Genomic DNA, 24,773 nt, shown 5'->3' with positions numbered 1-24,773 from the left:
TTTTTTTTTTTTTTTTTTTTTTTTTTAATGGATTAATGAATTTTTAGTGAAGAAAGGGGAGGAGGAAAAAAAAATGGAGCAAGGTGGAACAAAGTGAGCTCTTCCCCTGCACCACGTAGGCCATGAGTGAGACAGACGTACTCTGCACCCCACTTACCCTCAGCTGAAGGTGGTGAAAGTGCTCCTGGAGAGCTGCCCACGTGGTCACCCCACCCCATGCCACTGGGAAATGGTCACAGCAATGAAGATTTAATGAAATCCCTGTTGATTCCCAACCACGAAGTGGACACTGCAAAGAGGCCCAGGTGGTCAGGAGAAAGGACCAAGTAGGAAGAGGGCCGGGCACAGACCATCCTGCTTGAACCTTCCCCTCCCACTGCCCCCCTTGCAAAGAAAGGATTTACAGCTCAACCTTGCACCAGCTGTTCTTCGGCTTTAACAGTCAAGAGAGAAATAAATAAAATTAAACAGCCACCACCACCAGCAGCCAGTCCCTGGATCCTAGTGAAATCAGGGAGAGTGTTTCTGAGACCTCTACAGCGAGGGGGAGGAGGAAGCCAGGCACATTGCTTGTGAGACACCCCCTCCTCCACACAGTGACCACAGACTAAAAAGGAGAAGTGACTTCCCCGGGGCTTCTGGAAGGCTTTTCTGCAGGACACTGACTGCTCTCTGGCAGTCACCCTCATTCCCTGCCTGTGCCTGGAAGTTTTGCCTGTCCCCAGCGCACAGTGACATCCCTGTGGGGACCTACAGTCCGACCCAGGGACGCTCTGAGGGGTTCTGGGCCATTCCTCTTGTTTTAAATCCAAACCCATTTCTCTGCCCTGAATTTTTAATGTTCTTAAACTTCCTTCCTTGCCTGCTCTCTTGGGGCAGGGCCTAGTGTGGACCCCACCTGCCTCTGCTGGGTCTCCAGGGTCCCTTGTGGTCTGCTCCAGACCGTCGGTTCCACCGGGAGCTGGCCCAGGAGTGGGGGCTGAGTAGTGGCTTGCCCCTGTCCCCCTCCCCTTCTCACCCAGCTCTGACACCCGCCGGGCCTGGGCTATGCGGCGGGGCGGACCCCCCACCACAGCTCCAACATGCCAGCAGCATCTGGAAAGAGATTCAAACCCAGCAAGTACGTCCCGGTCTCAGCTGCTGCCATTTTCCTAGTGGGAGCCACCACCCTCTTCTTTGCCTTCACGTGAGTCCCCACCAAGGAGAGGGGAGGGACACGGGGGGGGGGACGACGACGACACCCAGTGTCCCCGCCCCAGGGCTGGGGGCAGACGCCATGGATTGTGTGCCTGGGAGAGGAGATGGGTTTCCTGACCGGGTCTGGGGGGTTGGGTGCTGAGGGGTGGGTGGTGGAGCTCCCATCTCCTCCTGGGGACAGATTTGTACCTGGCGGATGGGAGATGGTGGAGCAAGTCCCTCCTCTGCAGCGGCTTGGTGGCCCCGGGCGGGCTCCCGCCTATTTTTAGAGTTTCATAACCGATTTTTGAGCCTGAAAGGGAGGTTCAAGGAGAAGTGCTCTGCCCCCTCCACATGGATCATGCTGCTGGGAGCCTTGTAAGGGGTCTGTGTTTCTGGAGAGGACCAGGCAGAGGTGGCTGTGGCTGTCACCAGGGCTGGTGCCAGTGCTGGCCTGGAGCCGGGGTGTGGGATGGCACCAGCTGGAACGGGACAGAGCCTGCCCCGGGGATTCCCCCGGGCAGGGAGGGGGTCAGGCTGCCACTCCCGATGGCATTTTCCCTTCTCGGGTGACAAATGGCTCATTAATGCCTGAGCTGAGCAGGTTCTGAGCTGGGTGGCAGGTCTTGGGGTGCCAGAGATGCTGGTGCTTCACAGCCGGGCTGATGCCTGGGCTGACCATGGCCACCGGGATGGCTACTGGGGTCTGGGGTGATTATTTGAGCCAGGGGGCAGCTTCTCCCCGGGGTGGCTGAGCTGCTGGTGATGGCTGCTCCTGGGGTGGAGCTGGAAGGTCATGGTGGCCTCAGGACCTGGTGACGGTCGGGCAGGAACCTGACCAAGGGACAGGGGCATTTGGTGTCCCCTCCTGGCACAGGCAGCAGCTGGTGCAGTTGCTCAGCAATGTCCAAACTGTGGGCAGCTCCAGGGCTGGAGGCCTTGCTGCACCTGCTCAGGGGGATAGAGGAGGGGGGGGGGGGCGGCGGCGGGCTGTGTCCTCCAGCTATGGCACACACAGGTGTGTCCCAGTCTGGTGACAGTGGCCACCACAGCAGCTGTGCCCCAGACCTGCTGCAGAGCGTGGCCATAAGCAGCCTGGTCCTCTTGAGGCCAATTCTGCCTGGCTGCTGGGAGGAGGGAGGGGACATGGGTCACTGTGGGGCTCCTGGTGTCCTCTCCCTGCCTGCCCAGGTGGCTGGTGGCCTGTGGCATGACCATATTTGGGGATGGTGCCCTGTGGGTCACCACGGCCCTCAGGAAGGTAATACTGTCGGCATTGGACCCAGAGCCCACACGTTTTTGAAGTGCAATGGCACATGTGGGGTGGGGGGGGGGGGTCTCATGGACATCCCCAGGCCAGTTCCCCCCGAGCACAGCTGGGGCTCTCCCGCATGGCTCCCGTGTGTTATTTGTGGTGCATCTGCCAGATGCCTCTTGGTCCATCCACACTGGCCCAGGGTTTGTATCTCTGGGCCAAGAATGGCTCTTTCATCAATTGATTTAATTAGGAGCTGCTGCAGGACGTGTGGCAGTTTCGATGAGCTGGAGGCAGGAGGCTGAGGGGATGTTGCTGTCCTCCCTGCAGAGGGACTGGGGGTCTCTGTGTTACCAGAGTCTCAGACTGGGGACTGAAATCTCCTATGGGGACATTGTCCATTCCTGCTCCTCTCCATGGGCTAGCTCATGCAGCTGGGGGTCTGAAGGTTCAGCCCTGACGAGTGGGTCAGTGTGGTGAGCCTGGCGTGGAGCTGGTCAACAAGTCTGGGGGACCTTTAGGATGGGAGAGGGGTTTTGGGGACAAAAGAGGGGTCCTTAGGGACAAGGATCTGCAGGGTGGCCCAGCCTGTGTCCAGGGAGAAGCCAGGCTGGGAGTGATGTGGTCCTGCTGGTGTGACCAGTGTCAAGGGAGGTGACTCAGGTGGCCCCAGGTTCTCTGTTTCTCTCATCTGCTGCCAGGAACAAGTCCCAACAGCTCTCACAGCACAGGGCCTGCACCCCACCCCCCGGGACCTGCACAGCCCCCTCCTCCCCCCCCCGGCAGGGCTGTGCCTTCTGCCTGTCGAGGCAAAAGGCAGGGACAGGCAATAAGCCCCAGGGTGTCCCTGGGGATCAGCAGCCCCCTTTGCTCCCTCAGCACCCTGTTCCCTCCTATGGGGGGGTGGGCTCAGGGCGTGACTCCCAGCGCTGGGGGACATGGATGGCACCAGTTGGGGAAAAGTGGTGTGTGTGCCCTGAGTGTTCCTGCTCCCCCCTGTGGTGGGGGTCCCAGCTCAGCTCTCGGGGTCCTGGCCTTGAATGGGCAGCTGCCTCAAATGGAGGCTGGGTCTGCAGCCCCCAGAATATGGAGGCCCCCCCAGGCAGATCTGGGCTAGTGGGGGAATTGTATCCGCAAGCTGTGCCATTCTGTCCTTCTTGGTGTGGGGACAGCCTGCAGGGTCACTGGAGCCCTCTGTCCTCCTCCTCTGCGTTGGGCAGAGTGGGGTGCTCCTCTCAAGGTTGTGCTCCATCTGGAGAGCAAGCACTTGGGGGCTCCTGGTGTGGAAGATGTTTTGGAGAAGGGGGTTTGCAGGCCCAGCCCTGGTTTGAGTGCAGGGCTGGGGTCTGGGGGGGCAGGGCTGGGCTCCCCACATCCTATGGACCCCAGATGTTTGTTTCCCTGTCGGAAAAGCAGTGGGTGGTGGCAGAGGAGGGGATGGGGCCATTGCCTGCCCCTCACCTCCACCTGCTTGGGGCTGGGGGAATTAGGCTGCTGTCACCATATGTCACCGAGCGCTGCCCCTCACTGCTCCCACTGCCCAAATCCTCCTGTGCTTATCGCCACAGGGGGACAGCAGGGACAGATGCTGCCCTAGATCTGCAGGATTAAACTTCCCGAAGCAAAGCAGATTAGGGTATTACACTGGCGCCATGGAGGGGGAAGCCCCCTGCCCCCAGCCTGGGTGGGTGGTGATTCCCTCTCTGCTCCTATGGGGGCTGGCTGGCATGGAGAGGGGTCCCTGCCTGCCATGGGGTTGTCTCCAGGCTCCAGAGTTGTCAGGAGCAGGAGCAGATCTGGAGGCTCTGGAGCTGCTGATGGCTTTGTGCCCTCTCCCAGGGTCCCCACTGCTCCCCATGCATGTGGGTGGGATGTGTGGAGGGTGACACTTGGCTGTCCCCCTCTTGGGGGTCCCTGTGCCATTGGCCCCATGCTCCCCATTCTCACCAGTGCCTGCAGTCCCTTCCAGAGTCAGCAGGGTCCCAGTGTGAGGCTGTGGGTGTGAGACCCCCGTGGTGTTTGTGCTCTAACCATTTACCAGAGGGGGTGTTCCCACAGCAGCCTCTGCAGGGGCTCCCCTTGGGCTGGGGGCTCAGCGGGTCTGGTGTAGTGGGGGGCAACCCCCACAGGAGCTGAGAGTTCTGGTTTTCCAGCCAGGCCATGTAGGGCTGCAGGATTTTGAGGGGGGGGGTTTGGCACTGCTAGGCTATGGTGGGGGGCTAAGGGGGCAGCGAGGGTGGGACAGGAGCAGGTTCCCAGTGCTGGTGTCCCCACAGGTGCCCAGGGCTCAGCCTGTATGTCTCTCCAGTCATTCCTGCCTACAATGCTGTCGTCTTCCTGTTTGTGCTGGCCAACTTCAGTATGGCCACCTTCATGGACCCTGGCATCTTTCCCCGAGGTGAGTCTGGCACTGCTAGGGCAGTGTCTGGGGTAGACCTTTCTCTTCCCTGATCCCTGGGGCCTTGGGAAAACCCACCCTGGCCAGGTGGGACAGTGTGTGACACGCTGTGGGGGCAGTCCCTCTGGGCTCAGCCTTGCAGCATGAGTCCTAGCACCCCATGTTAGGGCTTGGGGGCAGGGGGTGGGTGGGCAGGTTGTCCTGGTTTTGGGGCAGCAGCTGGCAAAGCTCCCCCCCTTCTCTACTGGTATTTGGGGGGTCCTTGTCTGGTCTGGTGGGAGTGACACGCTGGCTATGCTGGGGTCTGCCCGCCAGCTGAGGAGGATGAGGACAAGGAGGACGACTTCCGCGCCCCACTCTACAAGACGGTGGAGATCAAGGGCATCCAGGTGCGCATGAAGTGGTGCGCAACCTGCCGCTTCTACCGGCCTCCCCGCTGCTCCCACTGCAGCGTCTGCGACAACTGCGTGGAGGTGAGGACCCCCCGACCCCATGTAACCTCCCTGGGGCCCCACACTCCTCACCGCATCTCTCCATCTCACCCCCTGACAGGAGTTTGACCATCACTGTCCCTGGGTCAACAACTGCATCGGGCGGCGCAATTACCGATACTTCTTCCTCTTCCTGCTGTCCCTCACCACACACATCATGGGGGTCTTTGGCTTTGGCCTCCTATATGTCCTCTACCAGGTGGAGGAGCTCTCTGGTGTCCGCATGGCCGTCACGTATCCTCTGCCAGGCCACAGGAGCAGGGCTGGGGGGGCAGCAGTGGGGATGGGGGCATCGGTGTGGGGAGTGGGGCTGTGTGTCTTCCTTAGCTCCCCGCTGGCAGGATGGTGGTGATGTGTGTGGCTGGCTTGTTCTTCATCCCTGTCGCTGGCCTTACTGGGTTCCATGTGGTGCTGGTGGCCAGGGGCCGCACCACCAACGAGCAGGTAGGCCTGGTTCAGAACATCTGGGGACTTGCTGGGCAAGACAAGGCAGACTGAGAGAAGCCACTGAGACAACACTGGGGTGCTGGGGGAGGGGAGGCTGGGAGCTCCTGGTCTTCAGCCAGGGGATGGGGACAGAGATCTCCACAGCTGTGGTCAGGGGGGCTGCAGAGGGATGGAGCCAGGATGGCGTCCAACTCCAGATGATTCCCATTAAGACACCAGGGAAAAGGCCTTTCCCCTCGGAGGGTCTCCAGGTATCTCTGTCGTTGGGGATTGTCCTGAGTGAGCTGGACAAACACTGAGCAGCCTGATGTGGCTGGCTGGACTGGAGACCTTCTGAGGTTCCTGCCTGGGGGATGCTGCCACACTCCTCGTCCCACAGGTGACAGGCAAGTTCCGTGGTGGTGTCAACCCCTTCACCAACGGTTGCTGCAAGAATGTAAGCCGGGTCCTCTGCAGCTCCCCAGCTCCCAGGTGAGCCCAACGTGGCATACTGATGCCCCTGTCATGAGGGGTGCTGCCCCCAGCCTTGTAGTGCCTGGCAGGCTGCCCCAACCCAGGCTCTGGGCCCTGACCTTCTCCCACCCCATCCCCAGGTACCTCGGGCGCCCCAGGGCAGAGCAGACGGTGCTGGTGAGACCTCCCTTCCTGCGTCCCGAGGTGTCGGATGGTCAGATCACTGTCAAGATCATGGACAATGGTATCCAGACAGAGTTGAAGAGAACAAAGGTGAGGAAGGTGGGGGTTGTTGGTCCCTGACTTGAGGCCCTCCCTGGAGCCCAGGGGTGCAAGCCTGCATCTGTGAGTAAAGAACCGAGTGAGCCTGGTCACGTTCCCTGTCCCTTTCCCTGTCGTCTTGCTCTTTGTCCCTGCAGAACAGAAGCCACGTCCCTGCCATGTGGCAGTGTCCACTTGAGGCTTTGCACCCGCCCTCCTTTGCCCTTTCCCATGCTTCCCCTTGCAGCATCCCTTGGGGTCCCCCCTTCCCAGCACCCACAGCACCTGCTGCCCACAAGCCCTCCAATGTCAGAAGTCGTAGGAGGCAGCCAGAGCCCCCTTGACACTGCTGCCCACTCCCTGCCCCCGAGGGGAGGGCTGGGGCCTGGCCCCCTCTGACCCTCCCTCTGCGTTTGTCTCTGCAGTCCAAGGGGAGCCTGGAGGTGACAGAGAGCCAGTCCGCAGATGCCGAGCCGCCACCCCCACCTAAGCCAGACCTCAGCCGCTACACGGGCCTGAGGACACACTTAACCCTGGCCACCAATGAGGGTAAGGAAGGCTGGCAGGGTCCCGGCAGCCGCTGGGAGGGGCACCCAGGGCTGTGGCAGGCAGAGCAGGAGCCAGGGCCATAGGCAGAGCAGGGCAGACCCAAAACATATCAGCACCACATTGCTGTGGGGCAGGACGTGCCCACCTCTCTGGGCTGGTCTGTGCAGCCCTTTGTGTTTGGAGAAGCTGGCGGATGGTGGCATGGAGCACGCTGGTGGCAGCTTCCCTGACTCACCTCCCTGCTGCCTGGAGCACCAGTGGAGCCACCTGCGAGGCCTGGCAAGAGGTGGTATGTGCAGGGCAGAGCCTGGAAGCAAATGCTCCCCTGCAGGCCAGGGGGCTCTGCGGCTCCCCCCATGTCCCCACCAGGGGCACGGTGCTGCCCGGCCCCATGGCCTAGAGCAGGGGTGGGCTACAGCTCCTCTGCCTGTGGAGCACCCGTTGACACATCCATGCAGTGCACACCCCACAGTGCCCTGTGGGATATGGAGGTGCTGTCTTCACATGCATGCCATGGGGACACATTTACCACCCCATTCCACTCCTCCAGCCTGTCCGTCCCTGCATCTTGCCCTTGGTCTGTCCACCCCAGGCTCAGAGCTGGTTCTTGGGAAGGCTGGGCAGGGCTCTACGCCCCCTCCCTCCTTCTCTCCTCACCTCACCCCCCTTCCCGGAAGTCCCCTGCAACCTCCAGGAGCTGCTGTGGTGCTGAGTGTGTCTCTCCCCCCTGCAGACAGCAGCTTGCTAGGCAAGGACAGCCCCCCAACCCCTACCATGTACAAGTACCGGCCCGGCTACAGCAGCAGCAGCAGCTCAGCCGCCCTGCCCCATTCCACCAGCGCCAAGGTAAGGCTGTGCCAGGTGGGGGAAGGACACCCAGCATGGATGGGGGGGAGCTTGAGGGGCATTGGGAGCCTTGCAGGGGCTGCGTCCTTCTGCAGGTGATGGCTGTGCCTCTGCCCCACAGCTGAGCCGAGTGAACAGCCTGAAGGAGCCCAACTCTATCTGTGAGGGCAGCCACAAGCCCAGCTACCGCTCGGAGCCCAGCCTGGAGCCTGAGAGCTTCCGCTCACCCACCTTTGGCAAGAGCTTTCCCTTTGACCCACTCTCCAGCGGCTCCCGCTCCTCCAGCCTCAAGTCAGCACAGGGCACAGGCTTTGAGCTGGGCCAGCTCCAGTCCATCCGCTCTGAGGGCACCACCTCCACCTCCTACAAGAGCCTGGTGAACCAGACACGTAATGGCAGCTTGTCCTACGACAGCCTGCTGACGCCCTCCGACAGCCCCGACTTCGAGTCTGTGCAGGCAGCCCCGGAGCCTGACCCGCCAGTGGGCTACACCTCCCCTTTCCTCTCGGCCCGCATTGCCCAGCAGCGGGAGACCGACCTGCACAACCGCTTCGCTGGGCCCCCCAAGCCAGCTCCGCGTGAGCCCTCGCCTGTGCGCTATGACAATCTGTCCCGGCACATTGTGGCCTCCATCCAGGAGCGGGAGAAGCTGCTGCAGCAGCCAGCAGGCCAGGAGGAGGACGCGGGGCTGGGGGACTCAGGCATCCAGTCAACGCCGGGCTCCAGCAATGCCCCTCGCACCAGCTCCTCCTCGGACGATTCCAAGCGCTCGCCTCTGGGCAAGAACCCACTCACCCGTCCAGCACCCCCCCGCTTCGGCAAGCCTGAGCCCCCCCAGGCGCTGCGGGTGCGCTCCCTTGGCTCCCCTGAACCACCCACCACCCCCAACCTGGGAAAATCCGTGTCTTACAGCAGCCAAAAAACAGCCTCTCCAGCCAGCGTCCCTGAGGTGGAGGAGGTGGCCTTGCAGCCCTTACTGGCACCAAAGTAAGTACCCATGGACACCCCTGAAGGAACTGGGGGGGGGGCTTCACACCTCCCTCCCTGTGTCCCCTCCAGCCTTCCTCTCCTCCAGCCCCCTGGGCCAGCAAATTGCCCCTTGCTGCCCAACATGTGGAGCAGGGCTAGGGGAATCCTCCTCTTCCTCCTAAAACAGAACTGGTGCCCCCTAGGGACCTTTAGGGAGCTGGAGGGACATGTGGGTGCTGGGTCCCCAGGGAGGCTGGGGCTGGGGTCTCTCCTGGGGGGAGAACAGTTCTGCAGTCCTGTCCTGAGCTCCCCTCTGCGCTTCCCCGTTTTCCCTCTCACACCACGTGTCTGTTCTTCCCCCACCCCAGGGACGAGGTGCAGATGAGAACCACCTACAGCAAGTCCAACGGGCAGCCCAGGAGCCTGGGCTCAGCCCCTCCGGGCGTGGGGCAGGTGCCCCTGGGCAGCCCCACCCGTGGAGGCGTCAAGAAGGTGTCGGGCGTGGGGGGCACCACCTACGAGATCTCGGTATGAGGGGTAGAACCCCCCGCCCACCCCTCGCCTCCTCCCAGCCCCCAGGGACCTTCTGCAGCCTGGCACTCTGTGGACTCAGGAAAGCTGGAGGGGGGGACGGGCCTGCTGCCCCCACAGTGTTTCCTCCTCCCCCTCCCTCTCCCCCCCCCAAACCCGGGGGTCGGCACACACCGAGTGGGGCTGCTGCGCCCAGGACTGCACCAGCAGCTGGGGGGCCATGTCCTGCCACTCGTGGGCCTTGTGCAATCACCCGCTTGCCTGGCGTGGTAGGAATGGATTGTTTTTAAACCAGAATACTTTTTTTTATTATTATTGTTATGGATTCTATTTTTTTTTCTCTTTCTGAGTTACCAGGTGTGTGTATATATAAATATCTATATATATAAATATAAATATTGAAAGAAAAAAAAAACAGGAGAAAAAAAAAACCCAGAAATCATATACCTTACCCACAGGGAGGAAGAAACAACCCCTTGCCTGCCCAGGGCCTGTGCCCCCACTGTGTCCCTGTCCCCAAACAGGGGACCTGGGGCTGCTTCTTGGGTTGGTGGGATGAGCTGGGGCACATGCCTGGTATTGCCCCCCTCAGCTCAGGGCTGTGGGATGGCAGCTGCCCCCATGACCTGGGATGCCCTGGCCCCTGCTCCAAGCCTCCCCCAGGCCACTGCACTCTGAGCCATGGTTGCCCCTCCCTGGCTCTTCACTTGTGCAACCTCCAGCCCCCAGCCCAGGGGCTGCTGGGAGGGGCTCCCCAGACCCACCCACAAGCTGCACCTGCAGGTGCTGCTGGAGCTGAGAAAGACTGGTGAGCTCCAGACTTCCCACACCGGTGGTCTTTGATCTTTTTTTATAATGTTTCCCCAGAGCTTGTGTTGACTGAGGGGGGGTGGGGGGGGAAAATTGCTGTTTTTTTGTTGATACTTTGTTTTTTAAATGGGGTTGATGGGGTTTTCTGTCACGCAGTTATTTGTTTGGGGAAGAGGAAGACCAGTGGGGTGCATCCCCACACAGCAATATTTTCTCATCACATGCCAAAAAAAAACAAACAAAACCACCAAAACCCACAAAGAAACCCTGCAGCCAAGGAGCCCAGTGCTCCCTGTCCCCCTGCCCAGCCCCACCTCCCCCCATGGGGCCTCCAACACTTCAGGCACTACTTGACTCTTTCTCTATGGCAATATCTCCCCTGTGGCCCCTGCAGTGCCACGCCATTGTTTTTTTTTTATTATTATTATTAGCCATTTTAAAAATGAGGAATAAAAGGATATTTAATGAGCCACCCCAGCTGACATGTGTGTGCTTTGTTTAGCGTCCAGAGACGGAGAAACCCCCCCCAGGGTCCTGGCCATCCCTCCCTCCTCTTGGGTGGGAGAGGAGAGGGGACCCAGAGAGCTGGTCCTGCTGCAGGGTAGCATGTCCTCAGGGTGTTTTTGGGCAAACTCTGCCCCACAGAAGGTAAGAGTTGCTTTTTTGAGTTTTTTTCAAGGTGTGGGGATGGTGTCACAGAAACTGGTGAGGACAAGAAGACCTTGGCCTCACACCATGACCAGCAGCTACATGAGGACACAGTGCCTCTTGTGTCACCCCTGTCCTCACAAGGCCGGAGAGGTGAGAGGCAAGATACAGAGCTCCTCAGCCCAACTGCAGCAGCTGAGGTTGGGGCCCACTGTCCTGGGTGCTGCCCCTTTGACCCCACTGCTGCCAGGGCTGGTGAGATCAGCCACCACTTTCTGTCTTGTACCCTGGGGACTATCTGGTTTCAGCACCTGTGATGGCTGTGGGTTGCAGCAGGAGCCGCCAGCCCCTCCTCAGAGCATAGACTTTAATTAAAAGGTGACTAAAAATGAAAGGCCCTGATGCACCACGTTGTTCTGTTATAAAAGGTGAAGGTCGGCAGCCCTGGTGGCAGCAGAGTCTGTCCCCTGGTCCCAGATGGATGTATGGTGCACACAGGGTGCTGGCTGTGGGGTGTTCCCTCTGTCAGGGGGACATCCCAGCCCAAGCCCCCCTACTGAGCACTGGAGGAGGGATGAGTCCCTGCCAGGTCACTTGGAGCCATTCTTGTGGGCTGGGGGATCCTCAGGGTGGCCTTATCGCAGGCTGCTGCTGCTGGCCTGGGAGCCACCCACCCCCGGATGCTCAGGGCTGTGCCGGTTCTGCAGAGGAAGGACAGACACATTCTGTGAGACCTACAGACAGCAGCACCCCAGGGAGCAGCTGCTCACTGCTTTGGGTGTGCACAGGCTGGGATTCAGATCCTTCTCTCCCCCCCCCACCTTCTTTTTCTTTTTCTCTTTCTTCTTCCTTTTCCTTTCTGGATCCTCCTCTTTTTTCTTCTTTTTCTTCTTGTGGTCAGAGTCCGAGGGTGTTTCTGGAGAAATGAGAATGCCAGATGAGCTGGGTGTTCCTCAGTGGTGGGCGGGAGGGTGGGTGGCTGCGGCAGCAAGGCGCAGCTCCTTACCTGGGGGGACAGGATCCTGGGTGCGGCTCTGCTTGTGCTTATGCTTGTTCTTCTTCTTGGGCGGTTGGATGTGCATCAGGCGGCATTGCTCAGGCAGCTAGGGAGAGGAGATGGGGCTGGTCAGACTGGGCCGGGCCCCTCCCACCCCACAAACAGCTCACGGGTCCCAGCCCTGGGCTTACCGGGCCAGCGTGGAGGCGGAATCCAGTCAGCATGGTGCCGGTGAGGGGGGTGAAGGAGCTGCCGCAGATGGGGGGCTTCTCGATGAGGGAGCGCAGGCTGCTGTTGTCGTGGGAGCCGGGCAGGTCGATCATGCCGGGCAGGTCCGGGAGGAAGTTGCTGAGTTTCTCCTTCACCTTCTTGCCGCAGAACTTGTTGTAGGCGTGCTCAAGGTTGTAGTGAGTGATCAGGTTGGTGCTGCCCGTCAGCTCCGTGGTGCCTGCGCCAACCGCCGCGGGGAGGGGATGGGGCGGAGCTGCTGCCTCGCCGCGCTCCCCGCGCTCCCCGCCAAGACACCGGCGACCCTCGCCCCGCTTCCCCCCAGCCCTGCCCCCCACCCCTGCCAGCAGTAATCCTACCCCACTCCCCGGACTCCCCTGGCCCCGGTGACACCCCGAGTCTCGATCCCCTGCCCCACCCCAGCACCGGGACCTCCAGCCCCACTCCTCACCCCCGCGGCCCTCTCGAAGCCACATTTCACCACCCGACAAAGAGATTGGCCCCGCACCCTGGACGCTTATTGGCTGGTCGCGCTGTCAGCTCGAACATCCCCGCCCACCACGCTCTCCCCTCATTGGTCCGCCGCGCCGCCAGTCACCACCACGCCCCCGATCCGCCGCGCCGATTGGCTGAGCTCGGCGTCCACCGCCCCCCCCCCCCCCCCCGCCGCGCGGCCCGCCCCGCACCTGGCAGCTCCCGCAGCAGGTAGAAGGGGCCAACGGCGGCCTTGCGAACTGCGTCCTCGCCTGGAGGCGGCGCGGTGACGGCTGGGGGCGGAGCGGCTCCAGCGCCCGGCGCCTTGGCGGGCCCGAACCCCAGAGCAGCGGCGGCGGCGGCAGCGGCGGTGGGGGGCGCCTCGGCCCCGCCGAACAGCGCCGAGAAGTTCTCCATCTTCCCGGCCTGCCCCGCGCGGGGCGGCCCAGCCCGCCCCCCGCCTCCATTGGCCAAGTGTCGCAAAAGCCCCGCCCACTGACCCGGTTGCTAAGGGAGTCTTGGTCACAGCGCCCTGATTGGCTGCGCCCCTCTCATTAGCTTGCTAGGGGTGGGAAGGAGTCGACGTCGCCTCTCGCCATTGGCCAGCGGGAACACGGTACCGCCCTCCTCAGACGGCGAGGTGGGCGGGGCCAACGGGCGCGGGGCGGGGCGGCGGAAGATGGCGGTGTTGGCGCCGCTGCTGGCGCTGCTGTACTCGGTGCCGGGGCTGGTCCGGTGGCTGGCGCGGCCCTACTACCCGCTCTCCGCACTGCTGGCCACCGCCTTTCTTCTCGTCCGCAAGGTCCCGCCGCTGTGCCACGGGCTGCCTTCGCAACGGGAGGATGGCAACCCCTGTGACTTTGACTGGGTGAGTGGACGGGCCTGCCTCCCGCGTCCCCTGGGCCTTTGCCCCGGCCTGCCCCCGCGTCCCCCGGTCCTGCGCCCCTCTAGGTCTGCACCCCCCAGGCCTGACCGCCTTGATTGGCCCCCGTGCCTCTAGGGCACCCTCTGGGCTGTAAGCGTAATAACTATCGGCATTGCCCCACCGGTGCTCCCACACTCCTGAGGGGCTCCCCAGGCACCAGCGAGGCCGGGAGGTTATCTGCAGCGATAGCTCCTTCTCCTTGCTGTTGCCCCCTCAGGAATCGGGAGGGAGAGTTGCTCCAGGAGGAAACGGGAAACAGACAAGGCCTGGGGCTGTGCCAGGCAGGGCCAGCAGCAGTCTGGCTGTAGGAGGCTAGCGCAGCTACACTGGCACTGGCAGCCACTTCCAGGCTGTGCAGTGTCCTGTGGGTGCCTCCTGCTCACACCATCTCTCCTGTCCCAGCGGGAGGTGGAGATCCTCATGTTCCTCAGCGCCATCGTGATGATGAAGAACAGACGCTCCAGTGAGTTGGGGCCTGCACTGTAGGGTGGGTGCAGAAGACTGTGGGGCTGCTTGTGGGGCCTCCCCCAGGGAGCTGGATGGGATCTGGAGGACCAGATCTTGCTCTCTGTCAGGATCCCCCTAATCTTCTGGGGAACCCTGTCCTTCCTCTGGGAAGCCCTGTCTTTTATACCTCCCTCCTTTCTGCAGTCACTGTGGAGCAGCACATTGGGAACATCTTCATGTTCAGCAAAGTGGCCAATGCCATCCTCTTCTTCCGCCTCGACATCCGCATGGGCCTGCTGTACCTCACACTCTGCATTGGTGAGAGCTGGGGGGTAAAACCCACATCCCCAGGAATGGGGCTCAGGAAATGCCTTGGGGGGGGGGGAGTCTGCGTGCAATGGGAGGAGCCTTACACCCCGGGGCTGAGGGGGACTCATGGCCGCTGTCTTTGCAGTGTTCCTGATGACCTGCAAGCCACCCCTCTACATGGGCCCTGAGTACATCAAGTATTTCAGCGACAAAACTATAGATGTGAGTATCCTTTCTCTGGGGGGCACAGGGGGCTCTGTCTGCCACCCCTGCTGAGCCCCACGTCCCTGTTGCAGGAGGAACTGGAACGGGACAAGCGGGTGACCTGGATCGTCGAGTTCTTTGCCAACTGGTCCAATGAGTGCCAGTCCTTCGCCCCCATCTTCGCTGACCTCTCGCTCAAGTGAGTGGTGGGACTCGGGATGTTCCAGGGCTCACTCCCAGCCCTGCAGCTGCCCACCACAACCTGTCCTCCCCAGGTACAACTGCGTGGGGCTGCACTTTGGGAAGGTGGACGTTGGCCGGTACACAGACGTCAGCACCAGGTCTGGGGGGCACAACCCCATTCCAGGAGCCCTGGGCCTCCCTCCAGCCACCCAGGGGTCACCACAGGCCTATACCTCTCCTGCTGCAGGTACAAGGTCAGCACCTCACCTCTCACCAAACAGCTGCCCACCCTCATCCTCTTCCAAGGCGGGACAGAGACTATGCGCCGGCCACAGATCGACAAGAAGGGCCGGGCTGTCTCCTGGACCTTCTCCGAGGTGAGTGAGAGGCTCCAGCCTTTGCTCCCCACCCTGGGGCAGGAGTGGGTCTCAGCAGCCAGCTGGGTCTGTGGGGAGGGCGGGGAGGCCCAGGGGTGCCAGCGCTGCCTCTCGGCTGCAGGAGAACGTGATCCGGGAATTCAACCTCAACGAGCTTTACCAGAAGGCCAAGAAGCAGTCCAAGTCACGGGAGGAGGGTCCCGAGGAGCCTCCCGGCGTGCAGGCGCCCACCGGGGAGACCAAGAAGGACAAATAGACGCTGCTCAGAGCCACCGCCCGCGCCCCCGGTGTCTCGGGGCCGGGCCGTGGGGCCGCCACCCCTCCTCTCCATGCCCCTCCGTTATCGGTTCCCGCTCGGCGGCAATAAACCCGCGCGCCCTCACCGTGTGCGCCTGACTGTGGGGCGGGGCCTGGTGCCAGGACGCGGCGCTGAGTGGCCGGTGTCGCGGGGCGGGCTCCAGGCGGGGCGGGCTCCAGGCGGGGCGGGTGGTACCACTGTGCTGAGTGGGGGTGGGGGGTGTTCCAGCCGTCCGTGGCGCCTCCCAGTCCTGATCCCTGAAGGGCGAGAGGGTTTCGCGGAAAGCGTGGCCCGGTCCTTCGGTCCGTGGGCTCCGGAGCGCCATTCAATTCGAGCCCCGCTTCTCCCGTCCCCGTCTCTCCCGAGTGGTGCAGCCCAGCCCAGCCCAGCGCGGCGCCGCGCGGTCCCTGCACGTGGTCAGGGCGGTGCGCAGGTGGGGGCTGCCCACCCACAGCGGTCTCCCCTGCGTACCTCTCACGACCGCGCTCTTTTCCTCAACGCCTCCTCCCCCTCCACGAAGCAGGATCCCTGCGGGGACCCTTCCCCCGCCCACTGGTAGCGGCATCCCCGTGGTCCCACTCTTCCCTATCCCGCTTCGTCGCCCCCTCGCCCGGCGGCTCTTCCCAGTATGGCTTCCCGCCGGAGGAAGCGCGGTCCCCCGCAGCCGCCGGCAGACGAAGATCCGGAACAGGCGGGGACCCCCCAGAAGCGGACCCGAGCCCAGGGAGAAGCCAGCCCGGAGGTCAGCGGCCCCCGCGTTGTCATCGAGCACTGGTGAGCCTGCACCGTTCGTGGGGGGGTCCTGGGTTCCCCCGGTGCGGGCACCCCTGGTGCTAACCCCCCTTGTGTCCCCCTAGCAAGAGCTGACGGGTGTTTGGACGGAATGCGGCGGCGGTGAGCGAGGCCCTGCGGGGGGCCCTGTCCCACCTCCCCGTGGACATCAACCCCCGCCCGCCGCGCAGGAACAGCTTCGAAGTGTCGCTGGTGAAGGAGGACGGCAGCAGTGAGTGTGGGGCCGGGAGGCGGCGGGTTGGGGGGGAGGGGGGAAGAGGTTCCCACCCCCCCTGACTCCTGACCCTTTATGCCCAGCTGTGGAGCTGTGGAGCGGCATCGCGAAGGGCCCCCCCCCGCAAGCTGAAGTTCCCTCAGCCAGAGGCCGTGGTGGAAGCGTTGAAGAGTAGCTTGGCGTAGAGGGGAAACCAGGTGAACAGGGATGGGGACAGAAGGGGGACAGGGATAGGATAGGAACAATGACCAGGACCACACACCACCCACCCTCTCCTGCAGCCAGGTCAGGACCAGGACCCGCGGCGCGAGCATCCATGAAGAGGCGAGATGAAGTGGGGGGCACCAGCCAGCCTCAGTCCCGTCTCCAATGCTACAGCTCCACCGTGTCCAGTCCTCCTGGCTCCCCCCCTGCATTTCCCCCATCACCCCCCTCCACTTCCCCAGTAAAGCTCGGCAGCCCCACGGTGCAGCAACACCGACTCCAGCACTTTATTTTGATGCCGCACAGACGGGGGGGCTGGGACAGCCCTGCCGGCACTGTCTGGGGGGTGCAACCCCTCCCCTAGGCAAGGACATCCACCTCCTGGTCTGACTCAGAGGAGGGGCACGGCCAAACACAGAAGGTGCTGGGGGGCAGGCATGGCTCTGCTGTCCCCACGTCCACCTCCTCTTCCTGGGGGTCACTGGGGGGGACCCCCGGGGGCACTGCCTGCATGCAGCCCTGATGGGGTATAGGGAGCACCTGGCCCTGCTTCTTTCGAGGGGGTGAGCGCCTGCCTACTCGCCCTGGTGCCCCCACATCTCGTGGAGGCTGTGGTTCCACCACCCCCACCTCACTCACTGGCAGGGCGGTGGGGGGCTGCCAATGCCGCTCCCGCACCACCTCCCAGCACTCCCCACTCTCCACCTTCCGCAGCTTCACCCGCCCCACAGGGCCCGGCTGTGCTGTCCCAGGAGACCCTGGCCGTACCCGCGGGGTGATGCTGGTGGTCCCAAAAGGGACATCAGTGCTCCTGGGGGGGATGCTGGCACTACTCGGCTCAGCCTTGCTGCCCACTGCCCTGGGGAAACCCTGCCGGGGGGCTTGCAGACAAGAGCGGTCGAGCTGCCGTGGGGGTCCTGGCCGCACCAGCCGTCCCCCCCGGAGCTGCAGTGACTCCAGCTCAGTGACACGGAGGAGGCGGGCAGCTGCCAGTACCTCCTGCACCTCCTCCCGCGTGGCTTCCAGCTCAGCAGTGTACAGGAAGCGCACCAGCTTGCGCAGCACCCCAATCTTCAGCTCCCCCAGATCCAGCACCACCCTGCCACCCCGGGGGGGCAGCTCCCGACCCAGCTGCTCCATGAAGAAGGGGCTGCAGACAGAGAGGACAGAACAGTGGGCTGCCACTGCCTCACCTGCAATGCAACAGCGGCTGTCACTGTCCTGCCGGCCCCCGTGGTCTACCCTGGGGGGCCCCAGGCACCTCCCTGGCCACTCACCTTCAGCCTGCAGGACCACATCACAGAAGACATCTGCTCGCTGCTGTTGCTGGTGCAGCTGCTGGAAGGCCGTGCGGAGCAGGCGGGTGCTGCGGTACAGCAGTCTTGGGGTAGCCGTCGGAGAGCCCATGAGTGCCCTGAGGGAAAGCGCAGCGCTGGGGACGGGGGGAGTGGCACCCATCTGCCCTACTCGGAGCCTCCCTGCACGGCTTGAGGCCGGGGTGCCCCGGGGCCCCCGCAGGAGCATGGGGCTGCGGTACACATCACCCCTGCAGTGGGCTGCACAGCCGCCAGGCAAAGCCCCGTGTGCTCGTGTGATGGCACACCACCCACCACAGGGCACCACCCGCGGAGATTTTGGGGTGAAAACCGGTGGGTTTGGGGCACCCTGCCCCGCCCCCGCCTCTCCTTCCCTTCCCTTCCCTTCCCTTCCCTTCCCTTCCCTTCCCTTCCCTTCCCTTCCCTTCCCTTCCCTTCCCCTTCCCTTCCCTTCCCTTCCCTTCCCTTCCCTTCCCTTCCCTTCCCTCCCGTACCTGCCAGGGTGGCTCCGTTCCCGTCAGCTCGGCCCACTCGCGCCTCGCGCCCCGTCGCCTCATGTGGACAACGCGCCTCGCCCCGCTCAGCCAGGCTCCTACCATTGATCCGCTCCGCTGCCAATCACGGTCTGCCAGCCAATGGCGGCGCAGCAGGGGCTGTGACGAGGGCGGGCAGACCCGCCGGGTCTAGGGGGTGCGGAGTCTGGGGAGGGGCCTCAGCTCCCACTCTGCGCTGCCTGGGTTGGAGAGGAAGGCTCGTGGGTCGTTGCAAAATGGCGTTCCAGTTGGTGTTTTGTTAAAGCTGCCCCTGGGCTCTGGAAGGCGGCAGGCTGTGGGGCCAAACCCAGGCTGTGGGATGGTCTGTGCCTTCCCAGCTGCAGCTCCCGGGGCAGGGTGGATTGGGGTGAGCAGGGGACACCCCCCTGTCCTGCCCTTCTGCAGGGTGCAGACAAGCTGTAATGTGAGGAAAGGGCTCAGTGCTGCTTGTAGTTGCCGCTGAAGAACACAAATAACTGAACATGCTGTCTGCAGAGCAGCTCTTCCTGGCAAGGTGGCACTGGAGTTCATTTGTTCAGTGGCCTTTGTTGGGCCTTGTTTTGGATTTTTAAAGCCTATTGCGGACTTGCCTGCAAGAAACTGTTTTTGCAGTTTGCTTACTCCTGGAGCAGGGCATACAAACAGCTGGCAGAAAGGGGAAGATTGTGGGTATTTTGGAAATTGTCCGTCATGCAAACGATGCTGCCTACTTAGTTTGAAAGTATTTTGTCATTTTATAAAGCATCTATTGTAAAAACATCTGCGTCAGTCACTCCACACACATGAACAGCAGTTATAATAATCCCATCCCTATTGCCTGGAGATATTAGCTGTTCTGATAAACAACCAAAGTGGGTGGATGAATAGGAGTCTAAATGATGCTGTAGTTTTTAAACCTACAAAGTTTTCAAATGAGGTATCCCTTGATATTTTCTGTGGCTATGCAGATGGATTTTCATCTGTTTTGGCATATGAGGGTACTTTTTTCTCTGTTTTTGCTGTGTGCAAAATGGACAAGAAAGAAAGGAAGTGGTGATGTGTCTGGGCCAGCAGCTGTGAGGTTAGTGGCAGGATTTCCACTGCCCTCGGGTGGCTTGGAGACTAGCAGTAAATACCAAGAGATACAGCAAAACACATAATTTTGTATCAAAGCGCTCTCATATGCTCATAAAAATAGAAGAAAAATAGAACTGTTTCCTCCCCCACCCCTTGCAATCTTTTAGAATTACAATGGTCAGAGCTGTCACTTGGAAAACATGAGTTCCCTGGGAGGGGATGAATCCAGGCACTGACTGAGGGGCTTGACTGCTGATTTTAGAGCCCGACTACTGCTGATTCATATTTTTAAATCTGTCCTCAGCCTGATGTCCCCCTCTGTACCCTTGTCTGGAAATCTCCCCAAGGGAAATGCCAGCAGCAGAGAAGATCTCTGCAGCCCTGCAGAAGAGCCACGGCTGGCCCTAGGACAGGTGAGCTGTCAGAACTTCCAATATTTTGTGTCATGCCCCAACCACACTGAGGTGTAGGGCAGGGAGAGGGAGAATTTATTGCATGGGGATCAGAGCAAAGCTGGGAGGAAACCCCCTTTCCCTCAAGCCAAGACTGAGGTGCCAGCAGAGGCTCTGACAGGGGCATCAGCAGTGGAAGTCACTTTCCAGCCAGGGCAGAGATGTCAAGGGAAATACACAGAGCCAGGGTGAAATGAAATTATGAACTCTCAAGGGAGATTTTGATAATGAAATTATGAAATATGGGAGGACTTCCCCTTGTGATCAGCAAGTGAGAAGCATTCCGAGCATTAGGGAAACCCAAATCTTTGGTGCTGGCTGGGGGACTTTCTTGTCTGGTGCCTGTATAGCCCTCCTCTGCTCCACCAAGAGCACTGACCCTCAGGGGGAGAAATGTCCAGTGCCTCCTCTCCTCTCTGTCATGTGGATGCAGAAGTCCCCTCACAGGCTTGAGGCAGAGCTGGGTTGCTCACCTGGTCACCTTGCTCTAGCTGTGGCTGACAAGATGCCTTTTCCTGTGCACCCCAGGGAGGACACCAAGGCACAGCTGGGCTCTTCCCTCTTCTCTGTGTCCTTCTGTGCCTTTATTCCCACTCCTGAGGCCATCCCAGAGGAAGGGTGAGAGACCCATGTCTGTCACTGTCCCAGGACACACTCAGGACTGCTGGCAGCTCTTCTGTCTGCAGGAGGAGTGGAGAGCTGGTCCTGCAGCCACTGCCTTGGACAAGGAGTGAACACTCCCCTGTGGGGTTCTGGAGGCTCAGTGGGCTCCTGAGCTGACAGAAGGCACAGAGTCCCTCATCTGCAGAGGCATCAGTCATGCTCACATTCTGCAAAGCAGATCCCATGTGTCCCCCCCCTACCCTGGCCACCTGGATCTCCCTGTCCTACAGGTGGAAGGTGGCTCAGATGCTCCTCTGCTCCATGGGTCCCCCATCGATGGTGGGATCCCAGTTTCCCACAGAGGGCCCTGCAGATGGGAGCAGAGCCATGCTGTGGACAGCCCAGCATGTCCTGTGGTGGTGAGTGGGTCCAGAGCCCCGGAGATTGCTGTGGGAAGGGGTGGCTGTCACCTTGCCTGCCACCAGGGCAGAGCAGGCAGTGGGCTGTGGGTGATCATGCTGGCTGGTGGGATGGGCTCAGGGCTTCCAGAGCCACTCCAGCTGTGGCACCTGGGCCCAGCACAGGTTACAGGCCTTTGTCTTTGGGGTGGCTTTGGTGTTTCACAGAGGTGACAGCACTAATCTCCGTCCTGCCCACTGCACCCCCGCACCTGCAGTGCTGCCTCTGCTCTCTCACCGATGGCCTTGTCCACCCTTAAAATTTACTGATATATGATCTAGCAATACCAGTAAACACTCCAATTGTAGATACACGACAGACGCCTTTTACAAGTGTATCTTTTACTAGTACCCAAAAATATTTTTTTAGATATTTGCAGCCAAATAATCTATGCTACAAAAAGAACTGACACCCTTTGGTCCTATTGACTCCTCTCTAAACAGTAATGGCCGTACTTGCTGACAGATTGTGCTGACTAAAAGGGTGCAACTATAGCTCTGCCATGCCAGCAAAATCTGTCAGACCAAGAATCTTCTGTCCACCTCCTGGTGCTCAGGAGCAGGTTCCCTGAAGCACAGCCCTCTCTCTGCTGGGGCTGGGGTGCCTGTGCTTGGCAGGTGGCTGGGCTCAGCCCTGGGTGACTCAATGGATTCAGAATGTTGAGTGGGGTTTATCTCCTGGGGAGATTCAGTGGTGAGGTGGAAGGGAGAGTGGTTCCACCTGGGAGTAGCCCAGAGGTGCAGCAGTTATCCGGGCTGCTTCTGCAGCTGATAGGAAGAGAGACCCTGCCCAGAACAAGGCATGTATTCTTCCCCATGTCTCCTGAGCATCAGCATCCATCTCCTCCCATCAGCAGATTTTGAGCTGGTTTCTTTACAAGAAAGGAAACAGCAATGTCCCCATTTGCTGTTGTTGCTAGACTGCTGTGCAAGAGCTGCCTCTGTGTCCTGGCTCTCCAGAGGTGCCTCATGCTTTGTTGCAGCTGCCATAGGAGGGAAGGATGAAGGTAGTCTGTGGCTGGGAAAGGAGATGGAGATGTAGAAAGAGACTGTAAGTAGCGAGAGACCATAGTGGGGCTGTGAGGGAAGGAGATTCCTATGTGTGCTTCAGCCATTTGCCAGTTTGAGCAAAAGATGTGATGGGAATCTGACAGTCCAAGGGCGTGAAAGGACACAGCTGGGTCAGACATCAAAGGCTGACACCAGGCTGGTCTGCACCATGGGCAGGCTAGGAGGAGAGCAGGAGGCCCTGACCCCTCCTCTGCCTTAGTGCCTCACTGAGCACATGGAGCAGGTCTGGGAGGGTGTTAGAGTGAGCTGCACACCTGCCTGGTGTCTTCAAATAGGGCTGAAAAGCTCCAATAGCCTCAGCTTCCCTCCTCCCCTCTGACACTAGCATCCAACACAGTTTTCACCCTCTTGGTGTCACACTTCCCCTCACATAGGGGGAAGACAACAACCTGTGGGATTCCCATAGGAAAGGGGCTGTGGAAGTGCCATATTATCCTGATGTAGAACAATGCAGGCCACCTCTCTGAACAACTGTGCTGGGCCTGGAGACAGCAGCCTCCCCTTCCTCCTGCCCTCCAGCACCCAGGAACACAGCTGTCTTGTAAACAAGTTGCCTTGCTCTGTTCTGGTGGTAGCTCCATATTCTGGGCGTTTTGTTGATAAGGCAACAGCAGCATTGCAGGATGAAAGGGGACATACAAGATGTTATTACACATAATTACTGCAGAAGAGGGCAAATCTTTCTGTGCTAGTAATACATCTATCTCTGTTTCCTGGGGAAGCAGTGGGACGGACTCCTCTGCCACAGTAGTTATGTTCAAACAAGAGTGTGTCCTGCTGCTGGGTGAGCTAAAACCCACAGTAGACTGGGAGTTCATCCTGCCTTCTGAAGTAGGTGTGCTGTTGGCTCGGCTAGGCTGTCAGGCGCTGGAGCTGAAAACATGCTGATAGACCTTGCCCAGCTCCCTCCTGTGGCCCTTGGGACTCAGGGCCCTCACTCGGCTTCAAAGAGATCTCCATCTCCGAGCCAGCAGAGGCGTGTTCACAGCAGTGCTTTTGATCTTGGGACAAACTAAAGACTTAAAAGGCTCTTGAATTTGTGGGCCGATTGAACAGCAACAAAGTGGCTCTGTACCAGGCACAGCAAAAAGCTGCCCCGAACCTGCTGCCTCTGTCATGGGCAGCAAGGTGTCCCTGGTGCCTTTTCCCTGGGGGTGACCTGTCCCATCAGAGATGCGAGAAATCCCTGGGGAAGGCAGGCAAGGCATTTTCTTTCCAGAATTAATTGCAAGTGCACCTCTTCTACCCTAGGGCTGCTGGGGTCCCACTTTCACTCCTTACCTCCTTACAGCCAGCAGGCTGGATGATCCGATTTAAAAAATCAAACACTGGGGAGGGTTTGGGGATCCCACACCCTCTGATAATCTGCCTACTCATACCCTTCACATGCATTGAATCCCAGTTCTCCTCCTGACACCTTTTTTGTGTGCTTTTAGCAAACTCCACCCGGCTGGGGATGACCTTCACCAAACACTGCTATCTCCCCCGCCTTCTCCTCACCTCACTGAGCAATGCATATTTACCTCAAGAATCACCTGTCCCCACCCAAAACCTTCCTCAACTCTTTTAATCTTGTCATTACCTCACCAATAGTTTGGCAATCAGGACCTGGCAGAATTCTCCCCAGCCCCTGAATCCTGCCAGCCCAGCACCAGTACTGTCACCTTCAGGGAACCTGGATCCAGATCGCTCCCAGGTGAGTGTCAGGGAACTCGGGATGGAGCAGGCTCTGCATCACTGCCTCCCCTCCCCAGGGAAGGGGAAATTCTCCAGCAACAAGGGGCAGGGGTGAAGGATTTTGTCTCATCCAGAGCCACAAAATGGCAGTGGACAGTCCTGGGATATGACATGGCTGCCCCATAGAGTGCTGATCATTTTAGAGTCACATTTTTAGCTGATGCACTGGTGTTCCTTCCTTGCTTGCCATGAAGGGCCCCATTCAGGAGCCACCCTGAGCCCCCAGGGCCCAGCCTCCCCCCCAGCTTATCTCATCTGTGCTCTCTCACCATCCCTCCCCCATGTTTGCAGCTCTCTGAATGTCCACGCTGCTTTGGCCATGCCAGAGGCATCCCAAAATTGGCCATGCACCCCTCAGTGGGGGCTTCAGGTCCCCCCGATAGACTGATGGGCAGGGTGCTTGTCCCTGGCTACTGGGTGTGTCCCCCCACTCGTGGCCTCAGGTGAAGGTGCCCAGGGGTGGCATGGGGCATGGTTGGGGCATGGAGATGGAATCCACCTCACACCAGCTCCCTGTGTGAGGGTTACTGGCACTCCCCCAGCGTGGGTGTTGGTGGACTCAACCAGCGCCGGGTCAACGGAGCCAGAGAGGGGGGCAAGGATGACCCCGTTCCAGGTGGGTATCGCAGCCCATCGTCTGCAGTCCCGTCCCAGAGTCCCGCTTCCAGGCAAATTCCATCCGGGACGGGGTCACACATCTCCCACCGCTCCGCCAGGACAGGCGGGGAGGGGGCTCTGCCCCCCCTCAGCCCCACACGCCCAGCGCCTGCGGAGCAACTCAGGCCCCCGCGGGAGGGCAGAGCCCCCGCCACGGTAACGTGCAGGCCCCGAGACCGATCCCCCCCTAAACAGATCGCCCGGGACGCGTCCCCCCCCGCCCCCCTTCCTCCCCCCGTCTGGGCGTGTCTCCCGCGATCCCCGCCCCTTGGCGCGCGGCGCGATGACGCTAAGGGCGGAGCTCCGCCCCGCCCCGCCGGAGCAACTTCCATTTTAGGTGCGGGAGCGGCGCGGGGCGCACGGTCAGGCTTGACACTCCTGCGAATCTCCGCCGCCCCGACGCG

The 24,773-nt window shown here is 60.7% G+C and overlaps 5 protein-coding genes across 6 annotated transcripts; 3 read left to right on the top strand and 2 right to left on the bottom strand.

The window, feature by feature from the left end:
* The first annotated feature begins 47 nt into the window (after window positions 1-47).
* ZDHHC5 (zinc finger DHHC-type containing 5) lies at window positions 48-10,933 on the top strand. 2 transcript variants are annotated; one of them, XM_030450971.1, is made up of 12 exons: window positions 48-1,186; window positions 4,708-4,829; window positions 5,145-5,302; window positions 5,382-5,554; window positions 5,662-5,764; window positions 6,147-6,238; window positions 6,361-6,493; window positions 6,907-7,030; window positions 7,764-7,876; window positions 7,998-8,863; window positions 9,214-9,373; window positions 10,866-10,933. In XM_030450971.1, exons 1-12 carry the CDS (start codon window positions 1,083-1,085, stop codon window positions 10,893-10,895), a joined length of 2,178 nt encoding a protein of 725 aa, XP_030306831.1. In that variant the 5' UTR covers window positions 48-1,082; the 3' UTR covers window positions 10,896-10,933. The 2 variants fall into 2 exon arrangements, with proteins under 2 accessions (XP_030306831.1, XP_008504255.2); XM_008506033.2 differs by lacking the exon at window positions 10,866-10,933 and having other exon boundaries at window positions 9,214-10,658.
* On the bottom strand, window positions 10,855-12,986 carry MED19 (mediator complex subunit 19). Its single transcript, XM_030450973.1, has 5 exons — window positions 12,746-12,986; window positions 12,023-12,279; window positions 11,841-11,937; window positions 11,656-11,750; window positions 10,855-11,535 (listed from the first exon to the last, which is right to left on the bottom strand). The coding sequence occupies exons 1-5, from the start codon at window positions 12,948-12,950 to the stop codon at window positions 11,470-11,472; spliced, it is 720 nt and encodes a 239-aa protein (XP_030306833.1). The 5' UTR covers window positions 12,951-12,986; the 3' UTR covers window positions 10,855-11,469.
* A 198-nt stretch (window positions 12,987-13,184) lies between these two features.
* On the top strand, window positions 13,185-15,357 carry TMX2 (thioredoxin related transmembrane protein 2). Its single transcript, XM_008505994.2, has 8 exons — window positions 13,185-13,401; window positions 13,861-13,921; window positions 14,110-14,223; window positions 14,360-14,436; window positions 14,511-14,617; window positions 14,694-14,759; window positions 14,849-14,978; window positions 15,100-15,357. Exons 1-8 carry the CDS (start codon window positions 13,213-13,215, stop codon window positions 15,232-15,234), a joined length of 879 nt encoding a protein of 292 aa, XP_008504216.2. The 5' UTR covers window positions 13,185-13,212; the 3' UTR covers window positions 15,235-15,357.
* Window positions 15,358-15,474: 117 nt separating this feature from the next.
* Window positions 15,475-16,556, top strand: SELENOH (selenoprotein H). Its single transcript, XM_030451285.1, is given in 4 exon segments — window positions 15,475-16,050; window positions 16,134-16,279; window positions 16,366-16,397; window positions 16,399-16,556. Coding segments are annotated over 4 exon segments (393 nt in total). The 5' UTR covers window positions 15,475-15,904; the 3' UTR covers window positions 16,468-16,556.
* A 253-nt stretch (window positions 16,557-16,809) lies between these two features.
* BTBD18 (BTB domain containing 18) lies at window positions 16,810-19,305 on the bottom strand. The gene is made up of 3 exons (XM_030451283.1): window positions 18,297-19,305; window positions 17,764-17,900; window positions 16,810-17,679 (listed from the first exon to the last, which is right to left on the bottom strand). The coding sequence occupies exons 2-3, from the start codon at window positions 17,891-17,893 to the stop codon at window positions 16,847-16,849; spliced, it is 963 nt and encodes a 320-aa protein (XP_030307143.1). The 5' UTR covers window positions 17,894-17,900; window positions 18,297-19,305; the 3' UTR covers window positions 16,810-16,846.
* Between the last annotated feature and the right edge of the window lie 5,468 nt (window positions 19,306-24,773).

Source organism: Calypte anna, chromosome 5 (assembly GCF_003957555.1).
Source record: "Calypte anna isolate BGI_N300 chromosome 5, bCalAnn1_v1.p, whole genome shotgun sequence".
Classification (NCBI taxonomy): domain Eukaryota; kingdom Metazoa; phylum Chordata; class Aves; order Apodiformes; family Trochilidae; genus Calypte; species Calypte anna.
This window is presented reverse-complemented; position numbering and strand designations above follow the sequence as displayed.

What these genes read in the sequence shown, in the direction of transcription:
- ZDHHC5 (XM_030450971.1), top strand. Translation starts at nt 1,083, where the DNA reads ATGCCAGCAGCATCTGGAAAGAGATTCAAACCCAGCAAGTACGTCCCG. An exon ending in GGTGTCCGCATGGCCGTCAC is followed by an intron (nt 5,555 to 5,661) that starts GTATCCTCTGCC and finishes CCCCGCTGGCAG; the next exon opens with GATGGTGGTGATGTGTGTGG. An exon ending in AACCCTGGCCACCAATGAGG is followed by an intron (nt 7,031 to 7,763) that starts GTAAGGAAGGCT and finishes TCCCCCCTGCAG; the next exon opens with ACAGCAGCTTGCTAGGCAAG.
- MED19 (XM_030450973.1), bottom strand. Translation starts at nt 12,950, where the DNA reads ATGGAGAACTTCTCGGCGCTGTTCGGCGGGGCCGAGGCGCCCCCCACC. An exon ending in CCTGCTGCGGGAGCTGCCAG is followed by an intron (nt 12,280 to 12,745) that starts GTGCGGGGCGGG and finishes CGGTTGGCGCAG; the next exon opens with GCACCACGGAGCTGACGGGC. An exon ending in AAGAGAAAAAGAAAAAGAAG is followed by an intron (nt 11,536 to 11,655) that starts GTGGGGGGGGGA and finishes CTTCCTCTGCAG; the next exon opens with AACCGGCACAGCCCTGAGCA.
- TMX2 (XM_008505994.2), top strand. Translation starts at nt 13,213, where the DNA reads ATGGCGGTGTTGGCGCCGCTGCTGGCGCTGCTGTACTCGGTGCCGGGG. An exon ending in GATGAAGAACAGACGCTCCA is followed by an intron (nt 13,922 to 14,109) that starts GTGAGTTGGGGC and finishes TCCTTTCTGCAG; the next exon opens with TCACTGTGGAGCAGCACATT. An exon ending in TCTCCTGGACCTTCTCCGAG is followed by an intron (nt 14,979 to 15,099) that starts GTGAGTGAGAGG and finishes TCTCGGCTGCAG; the next exon opens with GAGAACGTGATCCGGGAATT.
- BTBD18 (XM_030451283.1), bottom strand. Translation starts at nt 17,893, where the DNA reads ATGGGCTCTCCGACGGCTACCCCAAGACTGCTGTACCGCAGCACCCGC. An exon ending in TGTGGTCCTGCAGGCTGAAG is followed by an intron (nt 17,680 to 17,763) that starts GTGAGTGGCCAG and finishes GTTGCATTGCAG; the next exon opens with GTGAGGCAGTGGCAGCCCAC.